General features: G+C 45.7%; 2 protein-coding genes across 3 annotated transcripts in view; one reads left to right on the forward strand and one right to left on the reverse strand.

Annotated features, from left to right (window-relative positions):
• Positions 1–4,345, reverse strand: part of NXN (nucleoredoxin) — a 143,536-nt gene extending 139,191 nt beyond the window's left edge. The window contains exon 1 of one of the 2 annotated variants that reach the window (XM_045526164.1): positions 3,865–4,345. In XM_045526164.1, coding sequence (XP_045382120.1) covers positions 3,865–4,242 — 378 coding nt within the window. In that variant the 5' untranslated portion in view covers positions 4,243–4,345. The remainder of the gene's footprint in view (positions 1–3,864) is intronic. The other variant, XM_045526165.1, reaches the window with a different exon arrangement.
• A 17,427-nt stretch (positions 4,346–21,772) lies between these two features.
• On the forward strand, positions 21,773–27,118 carry TIMM22 (translocase of inner mitochondrial membrane 22). The gene is made up of 4 exons (XM_045526194.1): positions 21,773–22,247; positions 24,512–24,708; positions 25,159–25,231; positions 26,614–27,118. Exons 1-4 carry the CDS (start codon positions 22,010–22,012, stop codon positions 26,688–26,690), a joined length of 585 nt encoding a protein of 194 aa, XP_045382150.1. The 5' UTR covers positions 21,773–22,009; the 3' UTR covers positions 26,691–27,118.
• Positions 27,119–27,509: the final 391 nt, after the last annotated feature.

Genomic DNA, 27,509 nt, shown 5'->3' on the forward strand with positions numbered 1-27,509 from the left:
TGGGAGCCCGTCCAGGCTCCTTATGAGGGAAGCAGAAAATCCTAATTTCCAAAGCTCTACCTTTTTGCCATCTTTTACCACCTCGAAAGTGAATATGAAAAGAGGAGGTGATCTTTCAGTGTTATAGGAATTGTTCTCTTACTGGCTAGAGTCTGGATTTGAGGAAGAGTGGGAGAGTTGGCGCTCTAAGACTGTTTGGGTTGTTACCAAATCCTGCCCCACCCAAAGGGCCAAAGTGATTCAGGTGAATTCTAGGCCAAGCCTCTGATTTAGTCAGAACCAAAAGAACCACTTAGAGCAGCCAAAGCAAGCAACCCACACAGGGTGGCTGGAGGATAAATACACTTCCTCTGGCAGGAGCAGGAGGACCAGGGGATGCTGGACCAAAGTCCCCTGACTTTGCAGACTCTGTCTTCCCTTTTGTCATGCAGGACGTTCTGGGGCCAAGCCAGAGCCTAACAAACATGTCCAGAGGGAGGCCAACGGTCTGCACCCTTTGATGTCAGCACACTCACACGGACCAAATATCCTGAATCAGGCATCCAACCCAGGCAAAGCTGAGTCCTGTGGCTTTAAAACCAAAACCAGTGCTCACTTCTATGACACCAAGTGGATACTGGAGGTGGACTCTCCAGTTTTGACAACTGAGTAACTGATACCCATCTAAAGGCATAGACCAAATCCCAAAAGTCCAAATCTTCAACACTTTCCAACCACCCATCACATTTTCTCTCTTCAGAAATCTGAAAAACGTCTACAAACCTACTTATTAAAACAAGTCTAACTGCCTTAACTTCAGGATTATAGGTTTCCTGACAAAACTGCTCTTATAAATGCACTCAAAGTCCTATTATCAACTAATTACAATTTCTATACAGCTATATAATAATGTGTGGTTTGGAAGCCAAAAAAATGAAGCTGCCATTACTTTTGTACCTACTGCTAAAACAAGCAGAAACAGGACAATCTTCTTTTTTAAAAAAAGAATTAAAGAAAAAAAGATGCTGGAATCCTTTTATCTGGCATTTTCTCACAGCTCCAATCAAGGTGAGAGCAGCCAGGCAAAATGCAGCCTTAACATATATGGTCATCCCAGACTTTCTTACTATATAAAGAAGAAATTAATAAAAGAAGAAAAAAAAAATACCACACAGCATTTTCTTTCTCCACCATAATTTTTCAATATTCTTTAGAGAAATGCCAGCCAATAACTAATTAAAACCATTCCCTTTGTTATCCCAAGGGGAAGAAGTATAGCAATGGTTTTAAAGAACAAATGTTAATGAGAACTTAAAAAAAATTAGCATTCTGGAACTTTGGTTTACCCTTTGATATAAAACAAAATTCCCTTCTTTAAAACTATTTTTATAGTTGGTGAAACAACATGGACAGAGTACATCAACAAGTTAAGTGTTCGCCCATCCAGTGCCCAGAACTAGGGGTGCCTTGGGCTTTTTACTGTTCTTATGGTAAAATTAGCATCTCAAGCTCATAGACTTCTTTCTAAGCACTCCGATTTCAAACAAGGGTGACAAAAACTCAGTTACAGAAAAGGAATTTCTTGTACATCTCTTTGGTTTCAAGGGGAGGGGGGAATAATTCCTTTTAAAGTGAGTACATAGCTTTTGTAATTTCCAAGAGTAATGTTTTCCATAGGAAACACAGTTGGAGTCTTTTTACCTGGTATATGTCATCACAAATAAAAATGTTTCTGGGGTCAGCTCTTGAGTTGCCAATTCAGGAACATCAAACATTGAGGGGCAGAAACTACCTCCTTGAAAAGTGAACTGGTTTTAGTGAACAAAGTGAACTATAGGATGTGCGTCAGAAAAACACCAAGCAAAAAATAAATTTTTGAGATGCTAACACATGATGGTTTGGGCATGTCCAGCATTTTGAAATGCATTTTCAAATGAGAGTCTGCCCTGTGTCATCCAGACTTTCGTAGCAGGTCCGGGCCAGGGCCAGAGAACACTTTTTTTCATGCAAAGAGACTAGGGGTATAGAGAACCAGGCATGGCCTAAGTCATATCAAATACTCTCCTTTTTTGGAAAAAGCTTTAAGAACTTACAAAACATCTAAATTTGCTCCATATTTTTACTATCCAGCATATTTATTTCCCCTTTTGTAAAAAACACAACAATAAGCCTTAGGTCTGCAACATTTTACCATCATTGTGTGTTTTCAAAAGCTAGAAATCATTTGTATTGTCCAATAAAGACATTATTTCAAACAGACTTTGGTCTACAACAGAAACTTGCCATAACAATGAAAATATTTTTTGGTAAATCACTTTCTGAACATTATTTCTCCCCAAAAGGATCATGAAAACCAACACCAAGGAAAACAAAGGAATCCCATATTTTGAATCAAAAAGTACTGACCATGCATATTAATACTCTATCAAGCATGTAAATCAAACATGGGCAAAATAAACTAAAAAGTGGCTAAAATGCCAAGTTTTGCCTCTGTGTGGTTAGTGAACCCATATTTTTCCAATGTTAAATTTACAAACCTTATTTGTTAAGCTGTATTTCATACTTTAAATCCCAAGTCTGTACCTTACAGTGCTTTGGGATGGATGATTTATCCAAGACATTTGGGGTCACAGTACAAGCCTTTTGCTCTTACTAAATCTAAATCATGCTTCTCAACAAGATTCCGTACACATAAAGGAAACACATGGCATGCGTTACCTTCATCCCTAGAGGAACCTAAACGCCCCCAGAATAGCCCTTCTCCTGTCCACTCCATAAACTGAGATTTTCCTCAGAAAGGGAAGGGGCTGGATTCACACGTTGCATCAGACACACTAATTAAGCAACAGAACTCCAAACTTTTTTTATTTCTTTCATTATGAAATGTCCTGGATTTGTTTTATTATAACAGACACCTTCACCCAACAGATACACTCAGAAACCCAAACTGATTTTAACAGTAAACTGAGAGGAATAAGAAGTTGACAGCAAAGCATAAATTTTCCCCAAATCCTCATTCTTCCACTCAATCTGTATCCATAGGGATCAGTTAAGCATTTAATTCGAAGTATGCCAAGACAACGGTGGGCCACCACGCAGCTAAGAGACCTGCAAGGACGGGGCTACTCCTGTGCCTGGGAGTCATCTGGGGAGGATAGCTGGACAGCCAGACAATGAAAAGCTCCCCTGTGGCCACTAATTCAGCCCGGGGGGCGGGGGGCGCGAAGGGAGGGAGAAAGAGGGAGGAGTGAGCTACCTTCTCGCCCAAAGCCACGGTCAGCGACCGCCTCTCCAGGGTGGGGGAGGGCCTGACCCAGGACTCGGCGTCCAGGTCCCTGGTCACGGGAGGAGGGGACCCCAGGAAAGCAGATTTCTCTCAGAAAGAAAGGAAACTTCCTGGTTTGGGCATTATGGGTAGGGGGCTAGCGTACTCCCCTCCCACTACAGGTATCTGCGGGGAGCCCAGTGGCTGAGGCAAGGAAGGCGCCTCTCCGGCAACCTCTGGGGTGGGGGGTGTTGGGGGGGGGTCACGGAGTCGAGACCTCCGAGCGCAGCCACCCCCTAAGCTAGGCTCCCGACCTGTGCAGACGGAGGGCTCTCGGCTACTCAGGACACGAGCCGGGGTCCGAGGGGCCAAGGGGTGTCAAACTTCCCAGTGCGGGCGCAGCCTGGCATCTGCACCGAGGAGTTGCCGCGGGAGCCCCAACCCGGCGAGGTCCTGGGATGGGAGTGCGAGCACAGAGAGGGGCAGGAGGGGAGGAGAGTGCAAAGACGGAGAAGGCGGACAGGGGGACAGCGGAGTGGGTGGGCGAGTAGGGGGTGGCGAGGACCCGGCTCCCGGGAGCGCGCGGGCTGCGCACAGCCGACGAGGCCCGCGCCGCTCACCTTCCTGTGCTTCTCCTTGTAGGGCAGCGCCAGCCACGGCATGTCCCGCACGAAGTCCTGCCACTGGCGCTGGTCCTGGTCCGAGGACACGAAGACGATCTCCAGGCGCCGCCGTGGCTCGGGCTCTGCGGCCGCCCCGGCCCCTGGCCCTGGCCCGGCTCCGGCCCCGGCCCCCGGCCCGGCCGCCGCGTCCCCCCGCAGGCGGCCGTAGAAGGCGGCCAGGCTGGCGCCGAGCTGCGCGCAGGGGGCGCTCAGGCTGCAGCCGAAGTAGAGCCCAAGCAGCGAGATGCCGCGGGCGCCCAGCGAGTGCACGTCCACCTCCTCGCCGCCGCCCGTCACCAGCTTCTCGCCCAGCAGCTCCTCCAGGAAGCCCGACATCCTGGCCCACCGCAGCCCCGGCACGCGGGCGGGCAGGCGGTGGCGACCCCGCTCCCTCGGTCCGCGCGGCGGGCGGAGGCGGCGGCAACGGCACGGCGCGGGCGCTGGGAGAGGAGAGCCCCGCCCACTGGGGCGCCACGCCACGCCCCCTCCCGGCTGCCCTCGCCACGCCCCCCGCTGCCGGCCGGGGGGCCGCGAGGTCCGCTCTGGCTGGGTCGGCTACAGCTCGCGCCGGGCAGCGCGGCGCGCGGGGTAACCGCCCTAGGAGGAGCCTGACCCGCCACGCTCCACTCTGACGGGAATGCCCGGAGCCTAAGTAAAGAAAGGAGAAGGGTCCGCCGAGCCAGCCCTTTCGGAGGCAGCAGTCGGCGCTGAGCTGGACTTGGCCGCACTCCTGCCCCCATTTCCTCTCCACTCCCCAATTCTGTTATTAAATATATATTCTCTCCAGAGTTCGCCAGAGATTCCCGCTCCCCTGCCCGAGTGCTTTACCCCTCCTCCCCGTCCTGCTGCTCGCTCTGCCTTCACCAAGCCTAACCCTTAGGCCACTTCGGCCCCCCGGCCCCCCCTGAAATGCTTCTAGGAGTTACGGTCTCCCCACACACGTCACTTTAGCAAGCTAGGTCTTGCTCGACAGTTATTTCTCTGTATGTATGTTTTATGCTCTTTATTATAAGTGGACTGGAGGACTCCACCTCTTATTTTCCCAGTGCTTCCGATAGGGTGCTTGGCACACAGGAGAGAGAATTCAGAAACGCCTGTGGGCCGATGGCAGGTCGCAGTGTGGGATTCAGTCCACAGGTCGCAGCGGCCGTTCCCCACCAGCAAATGGCTCTCTTCCATCTCCACAAATGCATGCAACAGATGCCACAGCATCTCTAAGTCAATGCTGGCCGCTCTCCTAAATCGGCTTTATAGCTTATATCAAGTCTGTTGATACTTGAGAAAAATTCTAGGGATGATTTTTTTTTTTTTTTTGCCAGCTGGCAAGATGCTCCCGGATGCTTAGGGAGAATCTGGATTAAACTGGTGGTCTGTGGCAAGTCTTCCAGACTCCCCATCCACCCCCCAACCTAACCCATACATACACACTCGAGAAAAAATGTATACCCTGCCCACCCACCACAGAGGGCCGTCGGTGTGGACCGGCTCAGCTACCAAGAACCCAACGGAAAGCAAGCAAGCAAACAATCAAACAAAAACCCCAAAACAAAAAAATGCCCCTCTCTGAGCCCTCCATCAGCGCTTCGGAAGTTATTTCTTGGGCATCTACCGCCATCTAATGGAAAGAGTGGAAAAGAGAAAAAGAAAATGAGGCCTACCAGAGCTCGAAGCGTGAAAGGAGATACCAGCAGGACCAAGCAGAATGTTGTTATTTCACAGTGGCTTTCCACATACACACACACACACACACACACACACACACACACACATACGAATGATAAAACGCTTTATAGGAGTTAGAACATAACCGAAAGTTTTTGGCATAAACAAAAACTTTCACACCTAATGTTCTCAATTTTTCTAGGGAAAGGAATTGTACAGGTTTTCAGCTCAGTGAAATATTACCAATAAACAGATGAAGAGATGGAGCTGGAAGCGGAGAGTGGATGGGCAATCTCTACAAATTATATCCACCTTATCAGTCACCACCTAATGTCTCTCCTTTTACAAGTAAGATCTTTAGATCCAGGACTGCCTTGAAGCAAGTAAGAACCCTTTGGGAAAGGCAAACTCCATGTTAATTCTTAGAAGACTAACATGCTAAAATTACACACCACTGTATTATTATAAAACACACAGAAAACATCACATTTTAGTGAAAACATTTAAAGCTACTAATATGACATATGTTAAGATATTAGATATATTTTTAAATCCTGTTTTTAAAAATGCTGTAAATAGACTAAAATGTTTTCTCTTCTCATCCAAATCATACTTGAAATGCCAGTGGGTGGGTACATGGGTTTGGCACTATTGAAAGAGTGTTAGACAGATTTCTACACTTTGACAGTTTCAAATGAACACTAAAGAAATGTAAAAGGACTATTAAGCATTTACATCCTACAGAAGCCAAAGGACAAAGTATTTGGTGTGGAAATAGGTGAAGAGGGAGTTTGGGGGATTGCAAATTTGGGAAAATAGTGAAGTCATTATTAGAGTACTTAACTTTGGTACACTAGGTGCAAGTCTGATATAAAGAGGCGGTTTGTTCAGCATTTTACTTTTATTATTTTACAGGAAAGCACTTTCCACAGGAATGTGTCCAAACCAGCATCTGGCACCTGGGAAAGTGAGAGTTCGAACATACTGCCCATGAAATATAAATAAAATTTAGAGAATTGTTGGTGCAGCAGGCCTTGGTTAGAAGCCAAACATCGCAGCTGCCTTTGAAAGGGGTGTGGAAAGAGGGGATTTGCAATGGAAATGATTCCAAAATCTTAATTCTAGTGGGTGTTTGTTACAAGAAGTGCAAGAAGACTCATTTGTTGTCCTATAAAGAATTAGCCGATGTCCTTTGGCTTGCAGAAAGCACTCTCTTTGCTTATGCAGTATACTTAGAGTGACTATCCCTACTTGTATTTAGCTAGTTAAGGTAATGAATTGACTTGGCTACTCTGAAAATTATTGTTGTTTTAAAATATGTATTAAGGAGCCACAACATGCATGACATTGTGCAGAATGTACACATTACAGACTTTTCTTTTGAGAAATTGAATTCTAAGGCACATGATGTCATATAAAACACACATAGAACAAATATCTATTTGTCACCTTTAAGATTCATAAATCACAATCCTTGGTCTTCAAGTGCACAAAGATGTATGTGTGCAGATATTCATTGCTACATTGGTGAAATTAGAAAAAGACTGAAAAACTGGAAAGTGCCTAACTGTGTATCAATAATGATGGTTAAATTCTGACATATTCATCATCTGGAATACAATCTAGTCACTGGAAAGAATTAAAGAGATTTCTGTGTATACTATATTAGGCTGGGTTCTGCAGAGAAACAGAACCAATGTATATATAGAAAGAGATTTATTATAAGGAATTGACTCATACAATTATGGAGGCTGAGAAGCCCAAGATCTGCAGTTGGCCTGCTGGAGACCCAGAGAGCCAATGGTGTAAGTTTTGATCAGACTATGAATCCAAAGGCAGGTCAAGACCTATGTCCAGCAGCAAGACAGGCAAGCTGCAAGAGTGAGAGTGAATTTTCCCTTACTCAACCTTTTTGTTCTAGTCAGGCTTCAACCAACTGGATGAGAGTCACCCGCATTGGGGAGGGCAATTTGCTTTACTTCATTTACAAATTCAAATGCTAATCTCATCCAGAAACACCTTCATTGTCACACCCAGGATAATATTTAGCCAAATATCTAGGTACTCCATAACCTATTCAAGTTGACACACAAAACTAACCATCACAAGTCTACCCCTTGTAAACTTGGCACCCATATGCATCTCCTTAAACCATACTTAATCTCCAAGTGAAGACAATAATAATGTCATATTTCTACCTAACATGGCGTACAACCAAAAATGCGCTAACTCCATCCCTAGAAGGTAAAGTCTCTGAGTGATGTTTACTCTCCTTGAAATCTCATAACTTAAACACTGTGATGTAAAATTAACAACACTTCAACACTATGCTATAAAGCCAATACATCTTAGCTTACGTGGTAAGGGAATTAAAGAAGAAACAAAGAAATTATACACAGATATTTTGTTTTATTATATTTTGCTTTATGGTGCTTCACAGACATTGCAGGGGTTTTGTGTGTGTGTGTGTGTGTGTGTGTGTGTGTGTTTTGTTTTGTTTGAGACAGGGTTGCTCTGTTGCCTGGGCTAGAATGCAGTTGCCTCATCATAGCTCACTGCAGCCTCCAACTCCTGGGCTTAAGTGATCCTCCCGCTTCAGCCTCCCGAGTAGCTGGTGTAAACTAAAATAAAATATTAAGCACCCCCCCAGCTGACTGAATGGACCTCCTCTTGGTCAAGGGGACCCCAGAAAAAGCTTAAAGCTGAGTTCCCAGGCATGAAGAAAAAGGAGGCCAGATAGGCCTAGTTACTCTTTGTAACAATAAGATTAATAGGACCTAAGGCCATGTAAGACAAAGCTTAAACCACACCTGCAGGCCATCAATTTACTTAACAGCTCACTTGAGTTTCAGTAAATGTCCCCTGGCTTGTCTCTGACAAACAGATATCCTTATCTTAACTTAAAACATTCCAAGTTGAGGGGAGTGGGCAAAAGAAAAGAAAAAAAAACCATTCCAAGACTTTAGACAAGCTTCATTTCTTTAACCAATTACAAATCAAAGAATCTTTAAACCCACCTATGAACTCTAAGTCCCCGCTTAGAGATGTCCCACCTTTTCAGGCCAAACCAAGGCACGACCTTCACATATTGATTTATGATCTTACATGTAATTCCTGTCTCCATGAATGTATAAAACCAAACTGTAACCAGGCTACCACGTGCAAATTTTCTCAGACTCTCTTGAGAACATGTGCTCTAGGCTGTCAGTTAGTTACACACGCTAGGCTCAGAATAAAACTTTAGAATTATTTTACAGACTTTGGGTTTTTTCCATTAACACAGGGACTACAGACACATGCCACCATGCCTGGCTAATTTTTGTATTTTTTGTAGAGATGGGGTCTCACTATGTTGCTCAGGCTAGTTTCAAATCCTGGCTTCAAGCGATCCTCCTGCCTCAGCCTCCCAAAGTGCTAGGATTACAGGCGTGAGCCACCACGGCTGACTGACATTGCAGTTTTTATAAACTGAAGATTTGTGGCAGTCCTGCAATCGAGCAAGTCTATCAACACCAATTTTCCAACAGAATATGCTGAGTCCATTCTCTGTATCATATTTTGGTAATTCTCACAATATTTCAACTTTTCCATTATTCTTACATCTGTTATGATGATCTGTGATCAGTGATCTTTGATGTTACTAATTGTTTTGGGGCCCCATGAACCATGCGCATATGAGAGGGCAAACTTACTCTATAAATGTTATGTGTATTGTGACTGCTCCACCAACTGGCAACTCCTGTCTCTCTCCCTTGCCTATGGTCACCCTATTCCCTGAGACACAATGATGGTGAAATTAGGCCTAGTAACCCAACAATGAGCGGCCTCTAAGTGTTCAAGTGAAAGGAAGGGTCACACGTCTCTCACTTTAAATCAAAGGCTAGAAATAAACAAGTTTAGTGAAGAAAGCATGTCAAAAGCTGAGATAGGGCCCAGTGCGGTGGCTCACACCTATAATCCTAGCACTCTGGGCGACCCAGGTGGGAGGATTGCTTGAAGCCAGGAGTTCGAGACCAGCCTGAGCAAAAACAAGACACCTCCCACCCCACTCCCCACCTTCTCTACTAAAAATAGAAAAATCAGCCAGTCGGTCATGGTGGTGAGTGCCTGTAGTTCCGGGGGGGGGGAGGCTGAGGCAGGAGGATAACTTGAACCCAGGAGTCTGAGGTTGCAGTGAGTTATGGTGACGCCACTGCACTATACCCAGGGCAACAGGGCAAGACTGTCTCAAAAAATAAAAAAGATGCTGGGACAGGCTGAACACTGGGCCTCTTGTGCCCGACAGCTATGTTGTGAATGCAAAGGAAAAGTTCTTGAAGCAAATTAAAAGTGCTCCTCCAGTGAACACATGAATGATAAGAAAGCAAACAGCCTTCTTGCTGATATGGAGAAAGCTATAGTTATCTGGACAGAAAATCAAAATAGCCATAACATTCCCTTAAACCAAAGCCTAATCCACAGCAAGGCCCTAACTTTCTTCAATTCCATGAAGGCTGAGAGAGGTGAGGAAAAGTTTCAAGCTAGCAGAGTTTGGTTCATGAGGTTTAAGGAAAGAAGCCATCTCAATAACATGAAAGTGCAAGGTGAAGCAGCAAGTGCTGATAGAGAAGCTGCAGCAAGTTATCCAGAAGACCTAGCTAGGATCATTGATCAAGGTGGCTACACTACACAACAGATTTTCAATGTAGATGCAATAGGCTTCTATTGGAAGAAGATGCCATCTAGGACTTTCCTAGCTAGAGAGGATAAGTCAGTGTCTGGCTTCAAAGCTTCAAAGGACAGGCTGACTCTCTTGTTAGGGGCTAATGCAGCTGGTGATTTTAAGTTGAAGACAATGCTCATTGATCATTCTGAAAATCCTAGGGCTCTTAAGAATTATGTTAAATCTACTCTACCTATGCTTTATAAACGGAACAATGAAGCCTAGATGACAGCACATCTGTTTACATCATAGTTTACTGAGTATTTTAAGTCCACTGTTGAGACCTACTGCTCAGGAAAAAAAGATTCCTTCCAAAATATTACCATTTGTTGACAATGCACCTGGTCACCCAGAACTCTGATGGAGACATACAAAGAGATTAATGTTGTTTTCATGTCTGCTAACACAGCGTCCATTCTGCAACCCATGGTTCAAAGAGTGACTTTGACTTTCAAGTCTTATTATTTAAGAAATATATTTCATAAAGCTATAGCTGCCATAGATAGTGATTCCTCTGATGGATTTGGGCAAAGTAAATCAAAAATCTCCAGGAAGGAGTCCCCATTCTAGATGCTATTAACATTCATGATTCATGGGAGGATGTCAAAATATCAGCATGACCAGGAATTTTAAAGAAGTTGATTCCAATCCTCATGGATGACTTTGAAGGGTTCAAGACATCCGTGGAGGAACTGAAGGTATTTCCACCACAAAATGCAGATGTGGTAGAAAACCAAGAGAACTAGAATTAGCAGTGGAGGTCGGGCGCGGTGGCTCACGCCTGTAATCCTAGCACTCTGGGAGGCCGAGGCGGGTGGATTGCTCGAGGTCAGGAGTTCAAGACCAGCCTCAGCAAAAGCGAGACCCTGTCTCTACTAAAAATAGAAAGAAATTATCTGACCAACTAAAATATATATATATAAAAAAAAAATTAGCCGGGCATGGCGGCGCATGCCTGTAGTCCCAGCTACTCGGGAGGCTGAGGCAGGAGGATCACTTGAGCCCAGGAGTTTGAGGTTGCTGTGAGCTAGGCTGATGCCACGGCACTCACTCTAGCCCGGGCAACACAGCGAGACTCTGTCTCAAAAAAAAAAAAAAAAAAGAATTAGCAGTGGAGCCTGAAGATGTGACTAAATTACTGCAATCTCATGATAAAACTTGACAACTTCAATGGATGAGGATTTGCTTCTTATGGATGAGCAAATACAGTGTTCCTGTTTTTAGTTTTGGTTTGTTTTTTTGAGACAGGGTTTCACTCTGTCACCCCAGCTAGAGTGCAGTGGTATCATCAGAGCTCACAGCAACCTCAAATTTCTAGGCTTAAGTGATCCTCCTGCCTCTGCCTCCTGAGTAGTTGGGACTATAGATGTTCGCTACCACACCTGGCTAATTTTTCTAGTTTTAGTAAAGATGGGGTCTTGCACTTGCTCAGGCTGGTCTTGAACTCCTGAGCTCAAGGAATCCTCCCACCTCTGACTCCCAGAGTGCTAGATTACAGGCATGAGCCATGCACCCGGCCATAAAATACTGTCAAATAGTATCACATGCTACAGAGAAATCTTTCATGAAAGGGATTCAATCAATGCAGCAAATTTCATTGTTTTATTATAAGAAATCACCACAGCCATCCCAGCCTTCAGCAACTACCATCCTGATCAGTTGGCAGCCATCAACATCAAGGCAAGACCCTCCACCAGGCAAAAGATTAGAACTCACAAAGGCTCAGATGATCATTATCATCTTTTAGCAATAAAGTATTTTTAAATAAGGTATGTATATTGTTTTTTAGACATAATGCAATTGCACATTTAATAGATTGTGTTAGAATGTAAACATAACTTTTTTTTTTTTGAGACAGAGTCTCACTCTGTTGCCCAGGCTAGAGTGCCATGGCATCAGCCTCGCTCACAGCAACCTCAAACTCCTGGGCTTAAGCAATCCTTCTGCCTCAGCCTCCCAAGTAGCTGGGACTACAGGCATGCGCCACCATGCCCAGCTAATTTTTTCTATATATTTTTAGTTGTCCAGATAATTTCTTTCTATTTTTTAGTAGAGACAGGGGTCTTACTCTTGCTCAGGCTGGTCTCGAACTCCGGACCTCGAGCGATCCTCCCGCCTCGGCCTCCCAGAGAGCTAGGATTACAGGCGTGAGCCACCGTGCCCAGCTGTAAACATAACTTTTATATGCACTGGGAAACCAAAACATTTGTTTGATTCACTTTATTGTGATATTTGCTTTATTGTAGTGGTCTGGAACAAAACCCACAGTATCTCAAGGTATGCATGTATATATCCACACACACAAACATATTCATAAAAAAAATACAGAGGAAATACTATGATAATTACAGCCCTTGTCTCTGTAACTGGTCATGTGGTTGTAGCTGGTATTTATAAAACTACCTTCTTTTACTACCCATTGTATATTCCCTTTGCCTTTGGCAAGCACCTTGCCTGGTCATGCATGGTTCTTTACCTAGTGGAGTGACTCAAACATTCATTCTGAAGGGTCTGGGCCATGAGTCCTACCCAAACTAGGTTATCATAGTTTTCCATTGCCCTTAATCGCAGGCCATGGTAATACACCCTAAGAGACCTCCTGTGTTCCTCCCTTACCTCCATTGTGGAGTAGTGTAGTCCAACCTCAGGATCAATGACCCCATTCAGCACAGTAACTCCTTTATTTGCCTGTTGGTTCAGAGGCAATGGGAGTTCAAATTGGCTAAGCAGAAGTCTTAACTCTCAGTTCAATGGAATCATTGTCATGTCTCTTGGTGGCAGCAATCTTCCCTCTGGAACTAAGACCTATAGGCCAGCAGCGCATAAAGTCATGAGAACAGGAAGCAAAATGTTGCTAGTCGGTCACCAGGGGTACTAGTGAGTGGTGCCACTCTCATTTCCACCCCTTGATTCCAGGACCCATGGATTCTGGCTGTGGGAGAAATAGCACCACATGTTAGATGCTGATTCAGAGCAGATACAGCCTTCTGGCGAACTTTGCCTCAGCCCTGGGAGGTATAGCCTCCTGGCTGGTGCTGTATTTGAGTCTTCAAAAGGCCATTCTACTGTTCTATCATGCCAGCTGCTTTAGCATGGTGGGAAATGTGGTGAGACCAGTGAATTCCATGAGCATGGGCCCATTCCTACACTTTTTTTTTTTTTTTTTTTTGCTGTGAAGTGAGTTCCTTGGTCAGGAGCAATGCTGTGTGGAATACCATGACCATGGATAAGGCATTCTGTAAGCTCACCGATGGTTTTGGCAGAAACATTGTATGCAGGGAAGACAAATCCATATCCAGAGTGTCTATTCCACTAAGGACAAAATTCTGCCTTTTCCATGATGGAAGCAGTCCAATGTAATCAACCTGCCACCAGGTAGCTGGCTAATCACCTCAGGGAATGGTGCCATATTGGGGGCTCGGTGTTTGTCTCTGCCACTGGCAGGGCACTCAGCAATGGTGAGTGGAGAGCCATGTTGCTAAGCTCCTGCATAACCTCCATCCCTGCCACCATGGTCACTTTGTTCATGAGCCCATTGTCTCCTGGTGGGTGATGACAGGGATGGCTGGGGAAAGAGGCTGGTATCCACAGAATGGGTCATCCTGTCCACTTGATTATTTAAACTCTCTTCTACTTAGGTCACCCTTTGGTGAGCATTCACATGGGACACAAATATCCTTATGTTTTTTCCCCAGAAAGGCCTATCCATGTACTTCTTCCCTAAATTTCCTTGTCCTATCCTGTTCCTTCCAAGTCCCTGACTATAAAGCCAAACCATTGGTCATAGCCCTTGAATTGGTATATAATCACACATCTGGCCAATTCTCCTTCCAAGCAAAGTGAACAACCAGGTGCACTGCTGAAAGTTTTGCCCACCGGGAGGATTTCCCTTCATCCCTGTCCTTCAAGGATGTCCCAGAAAGGGGCTACCATGCAATGGCTGTTCACTCTCAGGTGGTGCCTATATATTGTGCAGAACCATCAGTAAACTGGTACTTGAGTTTTTTCTTCCTCTGTCAACTGATTGCAGGGAACTCTCCATGGGGCTACAGGGGCAGGCTGGGAGAGAGAAGGCAGTGTAGCCGGAGTGGGAGCCAAGGGCCTTTGGGGTCACTCCTTCATATAACCTCCTTGTACCTTCAGGGCCTGCTCAGGCCTGATCATGCATGTATCACTTCCTTTTGATGATGCATTGCCTCGCTGTGCATGCCCAACTTATGGCTTCGTGGGTCAGAAAACACCTAGCTCGTGATGGGCAGCTCAGGTTGCATGGTAACTTGGTGGCCCGTGGTTAAGTATCAGTCTCTATGAAGGCCCAGTAGCAGACAAAGAGGTGTTTCTCAAAAGGAAAGTAGTTATCCACAGAAGATGACAGGGCTTGGTGCCAAAATCCTAAGGGCCTGAACTGCAATTCACCTACACGGCCTGGCAAAGGCTCCAATCAGCATCTCTACCTGCCACTGCCACTTCAAGCACCACTGAATCTGCTGCATCATATGGCCCAAGTGGCAGAGCAGTTTGTATAGCGGTCTCAACCCATTGCACAGCCTTCTCTTGTTCTCCGTCCCACTTAAAACCAGCAGCTTTTTTTGGTTACTCAATGAATGGGACAGAGTAACACACCAAAATGAGAACTCCGTTGCCTTTAAGTATCTGGACACCCTGATACGGTGGGAGCAGTCAAGTCGACACATAAAATTAACCATCATATAAACTGATATGGAACATCTATAAGATGTAGCACAGGAGAAAGTAGGGTACAGAAGAGGTAGGAAATACTAAAGAACCACTTGTAATCTTTTTGGGTGGAGAAAAAAACCACATCCACAAATATAATGCTTATACATGCATGAAATATATCTAGAAAGACATTTAAGAGATAGTAACAGGTTGCTTGGGGAAGAGAACTGGAAGACTAGAAATAGATGTGAGAAAAATATGGAAGGTTTTACTCTAGTCCAAGAAGAAGATACTTTTGAATTTTTGAATATGAACTTATTCAAAAGATAAGATACTGTAAGTGGAGAAAGGAATATTTAAAATACAGTGGGACATCTCAGAATGAAAGAGAAAAAATGTCCCACAGACATACAAAAATCAAATTCCTCATAACAAAGCTGTTAGTATAAAATGAACATTTTGATGGTAAAAGTTTTCCAGGTCCACTCAGTTCAGGAAATAATGGATTCAACGAAATTTGAATCAAAATGAATTCAAATGAGAGATTTAGCCCATTTAATTGAGAGTTCCTCGCAAAAGATTTTACCTGTAGATAATACTATATTACAGTTTTTACGTCCGTTTTATCTTTTCCTTTTCAAAAAGCTGGTCTTTTGTGGCAGATCCCCTGATAAGGGAAATTGCTTGAGAGAAGTGAGATTGACAAGGATGAAGATGAAGGAAGGGAGAGAAGAGCTGTGTTCTCACTGGCTCTAGCAGAAGCGTGGCACCAACTTGACACGTAACCTCGGGAAGCCACCACAATTGTTCTTTTGATTATTCATTTTATCCCTTAGCAAAGCAGGACAAATCTGGTCTCTAGTTCTTGAAGTTTCCTAACTCATTTGTAGAAGTACAAGGTGTTACAGAAAACATGATGCATATTTCTGATCTTAGGATCACAATTTGTACCCCTGATAGTCATTGAGGTAACTCTAGTGCAGATATGGCCAAACTATATGATTCATTACCCAAGTGGGAAGTAGGTCCTAATAATCCCCTAATCTACCAGTCAGACTGCTTGCCAAATTTCCAGTAGCTTTTTGTAAGCAAAGCCAAAGAGACAGTAAGCAAATCTGGATTGTTAGGTATGAGTGAGTAAATATAACATCCTAACAGTTACGGTATGGAGGAAATCTGCTCTAGAATATTAAGACCACCCACCCAAAACTGGCTAGAATCCAAGGATCTGTCACTAGAAATAATACATGATAGCTCTGCAGGCTATTGTAGGTCAAAATAAAAAATAGTTGACTTAATAATAGTGAATACCACCTGACATTTTACACTCGACTGAGACAGGGCACAAACTCAGCTCTCAAACACTACAGAACACAAAGTGTTAATAATGATTCTGAGTCATCACTACTAGACCCAAAAGAGAGTATCGAGAGCAGAGGAATATTTGAATGAGAACTAAACTTAGATGGTAGCATCTGTGTCTTCCTGGGCACAAGTTGTAAAAGCAACACACTGAATTTGGATTTTTATACTGCATTGAGGTAGCTTTCAGAACAGGGGGCACGATCCCATTTATGGGTTAAAAGATCATTCTGTGGATGGTTTAGAGAAGAGCAAGGCAGGAGGCACAAAGACCAATTAAGAGTCTGTTAATTGAGAAATGATGGAGTCCACACAAAGGCAGTGGCAATGCGTACAAAAAGGAAGGGATGGGTTTGAAAGGTATTTGGAAGGTATGTGGCTGAGCAGGAAGCAAGGACTCTAAGACCAGCGGAATGCCTGGAACCACCATTCACCCAGATAGGACACTCCGAGAGGGTAGGTTTGAGGAGCAAAATAAATTCTCATTTACCTGAACCCTGTAACCTCATAACAGCTGCCACCTGTGGGTGAACAATAAAAGCCACACCCCTTAGGTGCCCCTCTAGCCTGCCTGTCAAATCTGTTCCCCTTGACCTCGTTTGGGAGCCTGATTTGGGGGTCTGATTTCTTGCTGATTGCCCTCCAATGGGTTCAGGCTATTTCTTGCTTTCTGAGGCCTCCTCTACTGGGACTTGAGGCTTCAGTTCTTTCGTTCCAAACTCACAGTCCAGAACATTTCCTGCCAACCCCCTCACTCATGGGTGCTGCTTCCTCAGACCTCAGAGAGCCCAGCTTAAGGTCTCTTCTCTTGAGGAAGGATGGAGGGATGGGAGCTTCCCCTAAAACCCAGGTTGGTCTCAGCATCCGGTGTCCTGGTGCTACTCAAAATCCTACAAACTCTTCTCATGCCAATGAGGCAGTGATGCCCGCGGTGTCCAAAGCATCCGGGCTCTTATTCCACTGTCTGACTGGAGGCCTACCTGCCAGTGTTCCCTGCAGGTCAGTGGTGCTCTTGAGTGACAGGTGGCTCAGCTGTGGCAAGCTGAAGAAGTTAAAACAAAAAATACGCAACCCCACTTGCCTGGCCTGTGCCCCGGCCATAGTGAAGCTGCACTGCTGTGCGCCACGCCTAGGAAATTTCATCTCTGCCTGGGGGACCTCCACGCCTCCTTTCTCGTTGAGAAAACACCATCAGGACACAGAAAGCTCTGGGATGGTGTGGCCAGTGGGAAGAGGAACTGCTGACGGTTTTGTGCCTAGAGGGCAAGGCAGAGGGAGGAAGGTCTGCCTCTGTCTGGCTCTTCCCCTGAGCGAGCTCTCTTAAGGCCTCCTGAGAATCAAACTGCACGTCAGTCCCCCGTGGCAGGAGGTGGCCATCTGGGCTTTGGGGACACTACTGCAGGACCTATGCAGATGAACTTCTCACTTTAGTGTCAAACAAGTGCCCAGGTAGGAATTGGTGACTTTTTTCCCCACAACAAATTGGCCCAGATCCTTGAACTGCAGCCCTCAAGCAAGTCAAACTTGCTTTAAGGAGAAAAATGAAACACAGTCCACTACCTTCCCGTCATCTCAGGGAAACCCTCCTGAGGGACCCTGGCCTCATCATGCACTCTAGACATTAGTGAAATGAATAGCTGTCCCAACTTAATGGGGCTCTGAGTCCTGTGAATCTACTTCCAGTGCAAGGTAACTGTGGCCAATAATATAGACTGTGGTCCTCAAACACAGTCCCTAGCCAGCAGCAGTGGCAGCACCACCTGGGAAATGCAAATTTTTCTGCCCACCCCAACTTTACAGATTCATAAACTAACTCTGCGCACAGCACTTAGAAGTTTAACATCCTCTCCAGAAGCTTCTAACGGTCTCGAAAGGTTGAGAAGCACTGATGTAGAGTGGTGGCACTCGGCAGCTTCCTTGGTCCAGCAAGCCCAGCGCCCTACCAGGCCAAGACACCCGCCCCCCACCCCCTCCAATAAGAATAGATTATGCTGCTAAGTGACCATCACTGTGGAGATAGAGGTTCTTTCATTACACATGACTTGACCGCTGTTTCCAAGAAGTGGGGTGACTTAACTTCCTTTCTTAAAACCCAAATGATTAGACAGAAATTGTTTCCAATGTAAATGATTTCCAAATACAATTTTAATTGAGGCACTGAAAAATATTATTATACATATTAAAAATTATCAAGTAACAAGCTAGTTTAATATCTTAGAATATTAAGGAGGGAACTTGGGGGTGACAAGGACAGGTGGAATGGCAGTATGCCCAAGTGTGGTGCCCGACCCATCATTCCTTCCTAACCAGCAACTCTGGCCAGTCCGGTCTGCAGGGCTTCAGATGGTCCTATGAGAAAACTAACACTGCCTTATGGGACCACATGTGACAGGTGGCACAAGGATTGAACCAACTCTTGATTCCTAAACATCCTTGGATCTCACCTCCGTCCTACACTCCTCAGGTGAGCATGAGGCCCTCCTAGTGATGCTGGGGGATGCAGTCACCTGTTCGGAGTCCTGCACTTGACATCAATATCTTCTCGTTCCATGAGTTTCTCAGCCGCCATATTCAGCTCTTAGTTATTGTCTGGTTTTGGAGGACATTGATCAAGGCCCTTTAAATACAAAGTCACTTGTCCAATACCCACTATCTACAGTGAATCAGTTGTCTACTCGGTATCTATGTGACCATACCTCCTACCAGTGACGGGACCATCAAAATTACCCACTGTTAACAAATTCACATACAACTGAAATCCACATATGACATGCTGAACTTCTCTCTGTTTTTTTTTTTTTTTTTTTTTTTAGACAGAGTCTTGCTCTGTTGCCCAGGCTAAAGTACCATGGTATCAGCCTAGCTCACAGCAACCTCAAACTTCCTGGGCTCAAGCGATCCCCCTGCCTCAGCCTCCTGAGTAGATGAGACTACAGGCGCACACCACCAGGAAGGTCTAAGCTGGAGATAAATATTTAAGAGTCACTGCCACATTAGAGGTAGTAGAAGAAGCCACAAGTGTGGGTGCGGTTGCCCAGGTAGAGTGAGCTGCCTGAGTAGAAGAGCCTAGAGGATGAAGCCCTTGGAGGACCAACAGGAAAGGGGCAGGCAGAGGAGCCTGCAGAGAAGTCTGAGAGGAGCAACTGGGGAGGCTGTAGAAGAAATAGGAGAGAAGGGCTCCACCAGTTTTTTCAGTCCAGCTAGTTTTTTCTATTTTTAGTAGAGACGGGGTCTCACTCTTGCTCAGGCTGGTCTTGAACTCCGGACCTCAAGCAATCGTCCCGCCGCTCCCAGAGTGTTAGGATTGCAGGCCTGAGCCACCACGCCCGGCCCCATGCTGCACTTCTCAACTTGGGCTTCCTTATCCCATCCCCACTCATGCTATTTCTTTCACTCCCGGGCTCCAGTGACGTACCAGCAGACAGACAGCACCTGAGAAAACTACAGGCCAGCTGGGGTCTCACAGGCCCTCCCCCCATCCAGCACACCACCCCTCTGTGCCACCACCCAGAGTCATTCAAGGGGTGGGTCATACACTAAGAGCCTTCCGACTCTTCCTACAGCCCTCCCTGTGACTCTAACTCATCTTTAACTGTCCCCTGTTCTCTCTGACCCACTGAGATGCTCTTCCAACCCCATATCCTTGTCAGTAGAGCAGACAATCTAGGGTGGAGAACTGAGCTGTAACAGGAGAGCTGCTGGATTCCCAACGATGCCATGGCCAGATAAGGGCCCTAGACGTCTAGCACAGGTTCAGCCCAGGGAAACAGACATAGGAAACCACTTCTCACGTTCAGAATATACTTGAGGAGGGTCAAGATTTCCATCAGGTGAAACCTACTCTACCCATGGAAGGAGATGGGGGGAAGGGAGATACTATATCAGTGTCTGTTCCCTCCCCATCCATGGTCTGGGCCAAGGAAGATGTTCCATAAAAGGCTCCCTCCCCCAGGTACTTTTGCCACAGGGAGTTTCTCTACATGGTAGCTTGGATCCTTCCTTAACTCTGAGGAAGCCCCTTCCTTTTGGGTTTGGTTACTGCCCTCTAACTGGTCCCAGGGATTAGCTGTTTCTTTGCCATTCTTTGCTTCTCAAGGCTGCCTTACCTAGGACCAGCCTGGGAGCCTGTCCCAACATCTAGACCCATTGTTGGTTCTTAAGATCTCAGCATGAATCAGATTGCTGGGCTCCTTGTTCATCTGGAAGGACAGAGGGGTTGGCAGGGTGAGTTGAGTTAGAGGTGCCTATGGGAAATGTCTCAATCTTGTGCTTATGAGGAAGGTCTAAGCTGGAGATAAATATTTAAGAGTCACTGCCACATTAGAGGTAGTAGAAGCCACAAGTGTGGGTGCGGTTGCCCAGGTAGAGTGAGCTGCCTGAGTAGAAGAGCCTAGAGGATGAAGCCCTTGGAGGACCAACAGGAAAGGGGCAGGCAGAGGAGCCTGCAGAGAAGTCTGAGAGGAGCAACTGGGGAGGCTGTAGAAGAACTAGGAGAGAAGGGCTCCACCAAAGCCGTGAAGAAAAAACTTCGAAGGAGGAGGGAGGAGTCCACACTGTCAAATGCAGCTGAGAAGTCTAGCAAAGGAGGTGTGACTTAGATTTAACACATAGGAAGTCACTGGGGACCTTAGGAATAGCTCATGCAGCAGCCTGTGGGCGCAGAAGCGGGGTGAAGCGTATGTCCTTTATGCAGCATAGAGAACTTTGGCTACCAGAGAAGCACCTCTGCCTATGTTGACTGGTACCCTCACCACCTTCTGTTTTCATTTATGTTTCTCTTAACTGAAACACCCCAATAAATAGCTAGTCTGAACCAATACAATAGTTTGGGGTCTATTTCAGTATTATTAAAACTACTGCAAAAAATTTTCTGGGTCCATGTACAGTACTATCTCACAGTTTACCTTTAGGTATTGAATTTTCAAGCCGGTAAACATTCGGATTGGCTCAACCTAATATCTATTTGGCTTTTGTGGTAATACGAGTCCCACATCACTAGTTCCACGGACAAGTGGCTGGAGTGAGTACCTGCCACAGCCACCTCCACTTCCCACTCTCGTCCCTCATTGTTCTTACGCTTGAAGAGCTTCACTCATTTGTTGGGCCCTTCTCTCTCCTCAAAGGCTTAATTGTTGAACAAAGCATTTATCGCATACACTTACGTCATGCTTTCACGTTTCTCGCCACAGCACCCGCAAGGAAGGTAGGACACAGCCTCACCGCCTCGTTACAGCGTCAGGCTGGAAAGGCAGTGGTAAGGCGCGCGCGCGCCCTGCCGGCGGCCCGGCGTACTGCAGCCTCGCGAGTGCACTGCCTCTCTTCCCCGCCCCTAAGAGCTCCAAAGGCTCCAGACCAGGCCGAGGCGCGCGAGCACGCGCAAGGCCTCCTGGGAAATGTAGTTGGCTGCTCGGGTTAGAACTATAAATCCCGGCACGCACCGCGCTGCAGCCGCTTTCTGAATCTTGTTTGTGCCATGGGAAAAGCTGTACAAACCTAATTCAGTTTTCACAAGACGCTTTTAGAAAACGGGATAGCTCTCTCGGCAGGTGTGCGCAGACCGACTTTGCTTCCGCACCATACCCACCGTGGCGAATCTGCTGTTGCGGTACTGTGGCTAGCCCCTCAGGGCCCCAATGTGAAGCTTGTGGAATCTGCTGTGGGAAGAAGAACGCGAGGGTTGCGTGGGCAGCTACTGTCATGGCGGCGACAGCCCCCAGTGCCGGGGGCTCAGCGCCTGAGGCGACGGGTTCCACCGAAGCCCCGCTGCAGTACAGCCTTCTTCTGCAATACCTGGTGGGTGACAAGCGTCAGCCCCGGATCCTGGAGCCTGGGAGCCTGGGCGGGATCCCGAGCCCTGCCAAGAGTGATGAGCAGAAGATGATCGAGAAGGCGATGGAAAGCTGCGCTTTCAAGGCTGCCCTGGCCTGTGTGGGAGGTGAGGCGAGGCGAGTGGGGCCCTTGGGAGGCTGAGGGCTTGGACGGCAGTGGGATTCTCCACCAAGACACGCGACTGAGCGGCCAGGGACCTGCGGGCCTCGACCTTGACTACATCTCCTCCTCATTCCGTGCAATGCCTCTCCTGTCCCCACGGTCAGCTTTCGCTTATGGAAATTAGATCAGAGAATCGGTACTAAGGTTGGGGCCGAGAAGTTATAAAATGGTTGACTTCATTCATTCATTCACTTTAGGATTCATTTAACGAGGTGGTGGGAATACAGGGTGAAAGACAAGAGTCCTGTTCTCATAAAGCTAATATTTTACTATATAGAGAAGAATGCTGAGAAGGAACCCCGCAGAATAGTGCTGCAGACATAACAAAACTGCAAATTCAAAGGTACTTAAGGCAGCAACTGCCTTGAAGTTTGAAAAGCAGAAAGGCCAGCGTGAATAGAGAGCGGCCAGTAAGAGGAGGAATGAAGTCTGGACATCTGGACTTGGGCTTCCCCCACCCGCATCCCTTTCTTTCCGTTTTCTTTTCTCTTTTTTTAGAGACAGCGTCTCACTCTGTTGCCCAGGCTGGAGTGCAGTGGCATGACCCTAGCTTACTGCAGCCTTGAACTCCTGGCCTCAAGTGATCCCCCTGCCTCAGCCTCCTGAGTAGGTAGGACTGCAGCTGTGCGTGCCACCACACACAGCTAATTCTTTTTCTTTTTTGTAGAGACATGGTCTCATTATGTTGCCCAGGCTGTTCTCAAACCCCTGGCCTCAAGTGATCCTCCTGCCTCTGCTTCCCAAAGTGCTGGGATTGCAGGCATGAGCCATGGCCCTGGACTTTTTTTCCTTTTCTTAAACCTTTTGACGATTTGAGAATGTAAAATGTCCCTCCTGTGTGCAGGGTAAAAGGGTTGACCACATTTGTGGATGAGTTTAAATCTTGTTGAGAATAAAAAAGACTTTTAAGGAATGAATATGCAAAAGTGAGAATGCAAATGAAAAAAAGTGAACTATACCAAAAAGAAGAAAGATCTTTTTTGGTTGTGGAAAGCCACAGAAGAGGGGAGACTGGAGCTGTTGCTTGAAGGATTGAGAAAATACAGGTAGACAAAGAAGAGAAATGTTTCAAGTTGGGGTGGAGTGGGGGATTTGGGCCTTTTGCTTAGGCAGTAATTGGTGTTTTTTTTTTTTTTTTGTGGAAGAGTAACAAGTAGTAATGAACATGATGAATCAAGATAGAGTGTGGTGAAGGAAAGAAAAATCTCTGAGTGGGAAAGCCATATTGGAAGTTTGCTAGACTAAAGCTTCCTGCGGACATGGACTGGGTCTTTGTTTATCATTGTGCCTGACCCTAATAAATCACTTATATAGTTGTTGAAATAATGAATAGAGTCTTTGTAGTGCTCCAGGGTTGAAGTTATAAAGGCTGGAGACTAGGATGGTAATTGTGGACATAGACAGGGATGGACATATTTGAAAAACTAAGGCAAAAGATTTCACCATCTTTCATGACTAATTGTAAAGGGAACCAAAGAAACAGTCAGAAATGCTCATAAAGTTTGGAACTGGGGTGACAGGAAAGAAGGGGCCATAAATAAGGAGAAAAGTCTGGGAAGGAGGTGCCTATGATTTCATTGAACTTGTATTGACCATGAGGTGATGAGAGGGCATTTGTGTGGAAATTACAGCAGGCCCAGGGAGGTCAGATGTAGACAGCAGTGTGGGATTTGCCATTTGGTAGCTTTGTGACCCTCAGGAAGTTACTTAACCTCTCTGAATCTTGGGTTCTTCATCTGTGGAAAGGAGAGGATGATAGCATCTACCTCACAGGATTATTGTGAAGAATAAATGAGGCAGTGACTATAAAGCACCAGAGTACAGTATCTGGCACATGGTGCTTACTAAGTGATTATTATGAATGTCACCATGGTCAAGGGAGTGCTTTGCAAAGTTGATAGCTGAACTTGAGGGTGGCTGGTTTACATATGAGAAAGTGTAGAGAAAACAGAGGGTTAAAAATGGAATCTTGAGGAATGTTGGGAAATGAAAGGAGGAAGAAATCCAAGAGGAGGCAGGAAAGATGCTGTTGATAAGATAGACTCTGGATTGTGTAATGTGGAAACCAGGCAAATGGAGAGTTTGAGTGGCAAGGGAGGGGTGTCCTCTGCACTGGTGTTCACCCAAAAGTATCCTTTCAGGCATGATCCCAATGCAGTAATCCAGGAAACGTACCAAAGAAATCTTCATCTCTGTGTTTGCTTCTAGGATTTGTCTTGGGAGGTGCATTTGGGGTGTTTACTGCTGGCATTGATACCAACGTAGGCTTTGACCCTAAGGATCCTTACCGTACGCCGACTGCAAAAGAAGTTCTTAAAGACATGGGGCAGAGAGGAATGTCCTACGCCAAAAATTTTGCCATTGTGGGCGCCATGTTTTCTTGTACTGAGTGCTTGGTAGAATCTGTAAGTGTCTGTGCCTTCTGAGAAATCTTTGCCTGCTGCCATCTTATGACTTTTACACAGAAGTGCTCTTAATGATATTTATTAGAAAGCAGATCAGAAACATCAGGTATGTTCTAGATTGAGCTTCGATAAAAAGGTCCCTGATGTAAACTTTTTGTGTGTTTATAATATGGGCTTGCATTATTTCTTAACTTTTTGTAGGCATAGTTAGTTAATGATTTTAAACATGAGACTTAGTGGAGAGTCCTAGCAGAAATTTTGGTTACTTCTTAAATGCTGGACTTGGTTTCAGCGCTTTGGTGCCACCTGCAGGAAGCATCTGTGAATGCACTCGAATTTTAGGAACTATAGTTTTGGGAAAGATTAGGTTCTAGAAACCCTGTATATTTTTCCTTAATCATCCTGTTTGGCTTGTTTCTTTGGCTCTAAACTGCACTTCTCCACCCGCAGTACCGGGGAAAATCAGATTGGAAGAACAGTGTCATTAGTGGCTGCATCACTGGAGGAGCCATTGGTTTCAGAGGTTAGTAAACATCCCTTTGTGGCGTTGGACAACGTGCTGAAGTTGACATTTCCAAACATATGAGTGTTCCAGGGACACTTGATATTCTTCCCTTCTGACAAATAAATCATGTTCATTTCTGTGTCAACTCAGTTTTGGAAATTTGCTAGTATCTAGATCGGGTTTTCTCAACCTTGGCGCTGTTGACATTTTGGACCAGATAAATCTTTGCTGGGGTTGATTGGGTATCATGTATCATAAGATGTTTAGCACCATCCCTGGCCTCTACACACCAGATGCTAGTAGCACCCCTTTAATTGTAACAACTAAAAGTATCTCCCGATGTTGCCAAAAGACCCCTAAGAGGCAAATCACCCCCCAGGTAAGAACCACTGATCTAGATTTATCTTAGGAAAAAGGCTGCCCCATACTGAATATGTGGGAAAACTCTCACAGTGAGTAATCCCTGGAGTATGTTGGTATGCAGGGTAGTACAGAAGCATGGCTAGGTCCATTCCACCCTGGATAGCCACGTAGACTATGCTGACTTTTTGCTCCAGGCATTTCAAGTATTTAGCTATTTTCTTGATAACTGTGAGTTTCAATTTTGCATATACATTACAATGGTAATATCTTTCTGCAGTTGAGGATTCTTAGATGTCTATTGAAAGCCAAGTGCAGATATTCTAAAAGTATTAGATTATCAGCTGTAAACAACAAATAAACTAGTTCCCTGCGCCTTCCCTCTGTTGTCTTATCCATCACCAGTGTGTGGTGTGGGACCTCAGTGACCTGACTTTCCTAGAAGCAGCAGTGTTACTGCTGGGCCGCTCTCCAGCTGTCATGCCCTGACTTACCCAGAGCAGAAAGCCTGTTTTCTCATCTTCTGAGAGTTAAGATGATTTGCTGTCATGCAGACCTGCTTTTGCTCGTCAAAAGCGATTCACAATTCGTAGAGTAACTTCTCTTTTGGTCTTCCCTTTGCTCAGCTTTGTCAGGGCCTCCCCGAGAAACTCAGCTCTCTCCAGGACTGCTTTGATCACCTTGCCAGGAATTTATTCCATAAACAAATCAGGGTAAAAGGCCATATGCTTTCATTTGATTCCAAGGGCTGGTTCTTTTAACCAGTTTCCTGCCTGTGAGGGGCTATTTCCGTAAGACTGGAAATCTTAATTCCTTGAATGAGAAAAACTAAACAAATGTACATTTAGATAAAACACCCTGGATTAAATCATATGCTTTGCTTCCTTGAAGTCTTAGAGAACTGTGATAGGCTGAGTGACTTAGAATGCTTAAGTTTTTTTTTTTTCTTTTTTATATCTGTGGATGTGCAGACCTTTCGTGCATGCAGCCTGACCCAGCCCCTGTCACCACAGGTAATGTTATTTCTGTTTGCTTTACAGCTGGCTTAAAGGCTGGGGCCATTGGCTGTGGAGGTTTTGCTGCTTTCTCTGCTGCAATCGATTATTACCTACGGTGAGAGCAATCGCCTGTGGTGAAGGATGCTGCCAGCCCTGGATCAGAGCTGTGCTTTGGAGGATGGTTTCTGCACAGCTCCAGGGCCCTTGCTTCAGGGACTGAAGACATTTGTTCTCCCTCACATAGCTGGTGTTGTGAGGAGGCAGCCACACTGTCCTCTCCTGGACTCCGGCCAGGCTTGACAGGAGATGTGCCAAGTCAGAGTCTCTCCTTAGAGCAGATCGGGAGACAATGTGTTGACTTGTAGGAATTAAGCTGCACAAAGGGTCAGTCCTGACCACAACTGGCCCTCTAGGTTGTTTGGTGCTGTGGGCCAGAGGTGACTGCATCTTTGCATATACCCAGGAAGCTGTTCTACCTTGGAACTTCATGCGGCCATTCATCTCGAATACCAGGGCAGGGTAAGGTAAATTTATGCCATCCGACCAATTATGTTATTTGTTTAGCATTCTGCCATCTTTGTTGAAAAAATATATATTTATATAACGGTTTAAAATGTTGGTTTATTTTTATTTTTAAATTCCACAATTCCAAAAATAGTGCCAGGTGGCTCAGAGATTGAATATCCAAAGGGAAAGAGAAAGCTCCTGAGAAGTCAGGGAATGTCAGATTCTCAGGGTTTGTCAAGGAATGTGTTATCCTCACCGAGATTGTTAGGTCAGCCAGGGCCTCTCCCCCGAGAAACCTAGCCTAGCGGCTTCCTGGGATGCATTGCAATTCCACACATAGGCCCTGTTGGCCTCTAAGAAGCCCTCCTGCAGGCTGGCTGATAGGCCTGCCTGCACTTTGCTGAACCACACATTACTATCATGCTCTGGCC

The sequence above is a fragment of the Lemur catta genome, chromosome 15 (genome assembly GCF_020740605.2).
Source record: "Lemur catta isolate mLemCat1 chromosome 15, mLemCat1.pri, whole genome shotgun sequence".
Taxonomy (NCBI): Eukaryota; Metazoa; Chordata; class Mammalia; order Primates; family Lemuridae; genus Lemur; species Lemur catta.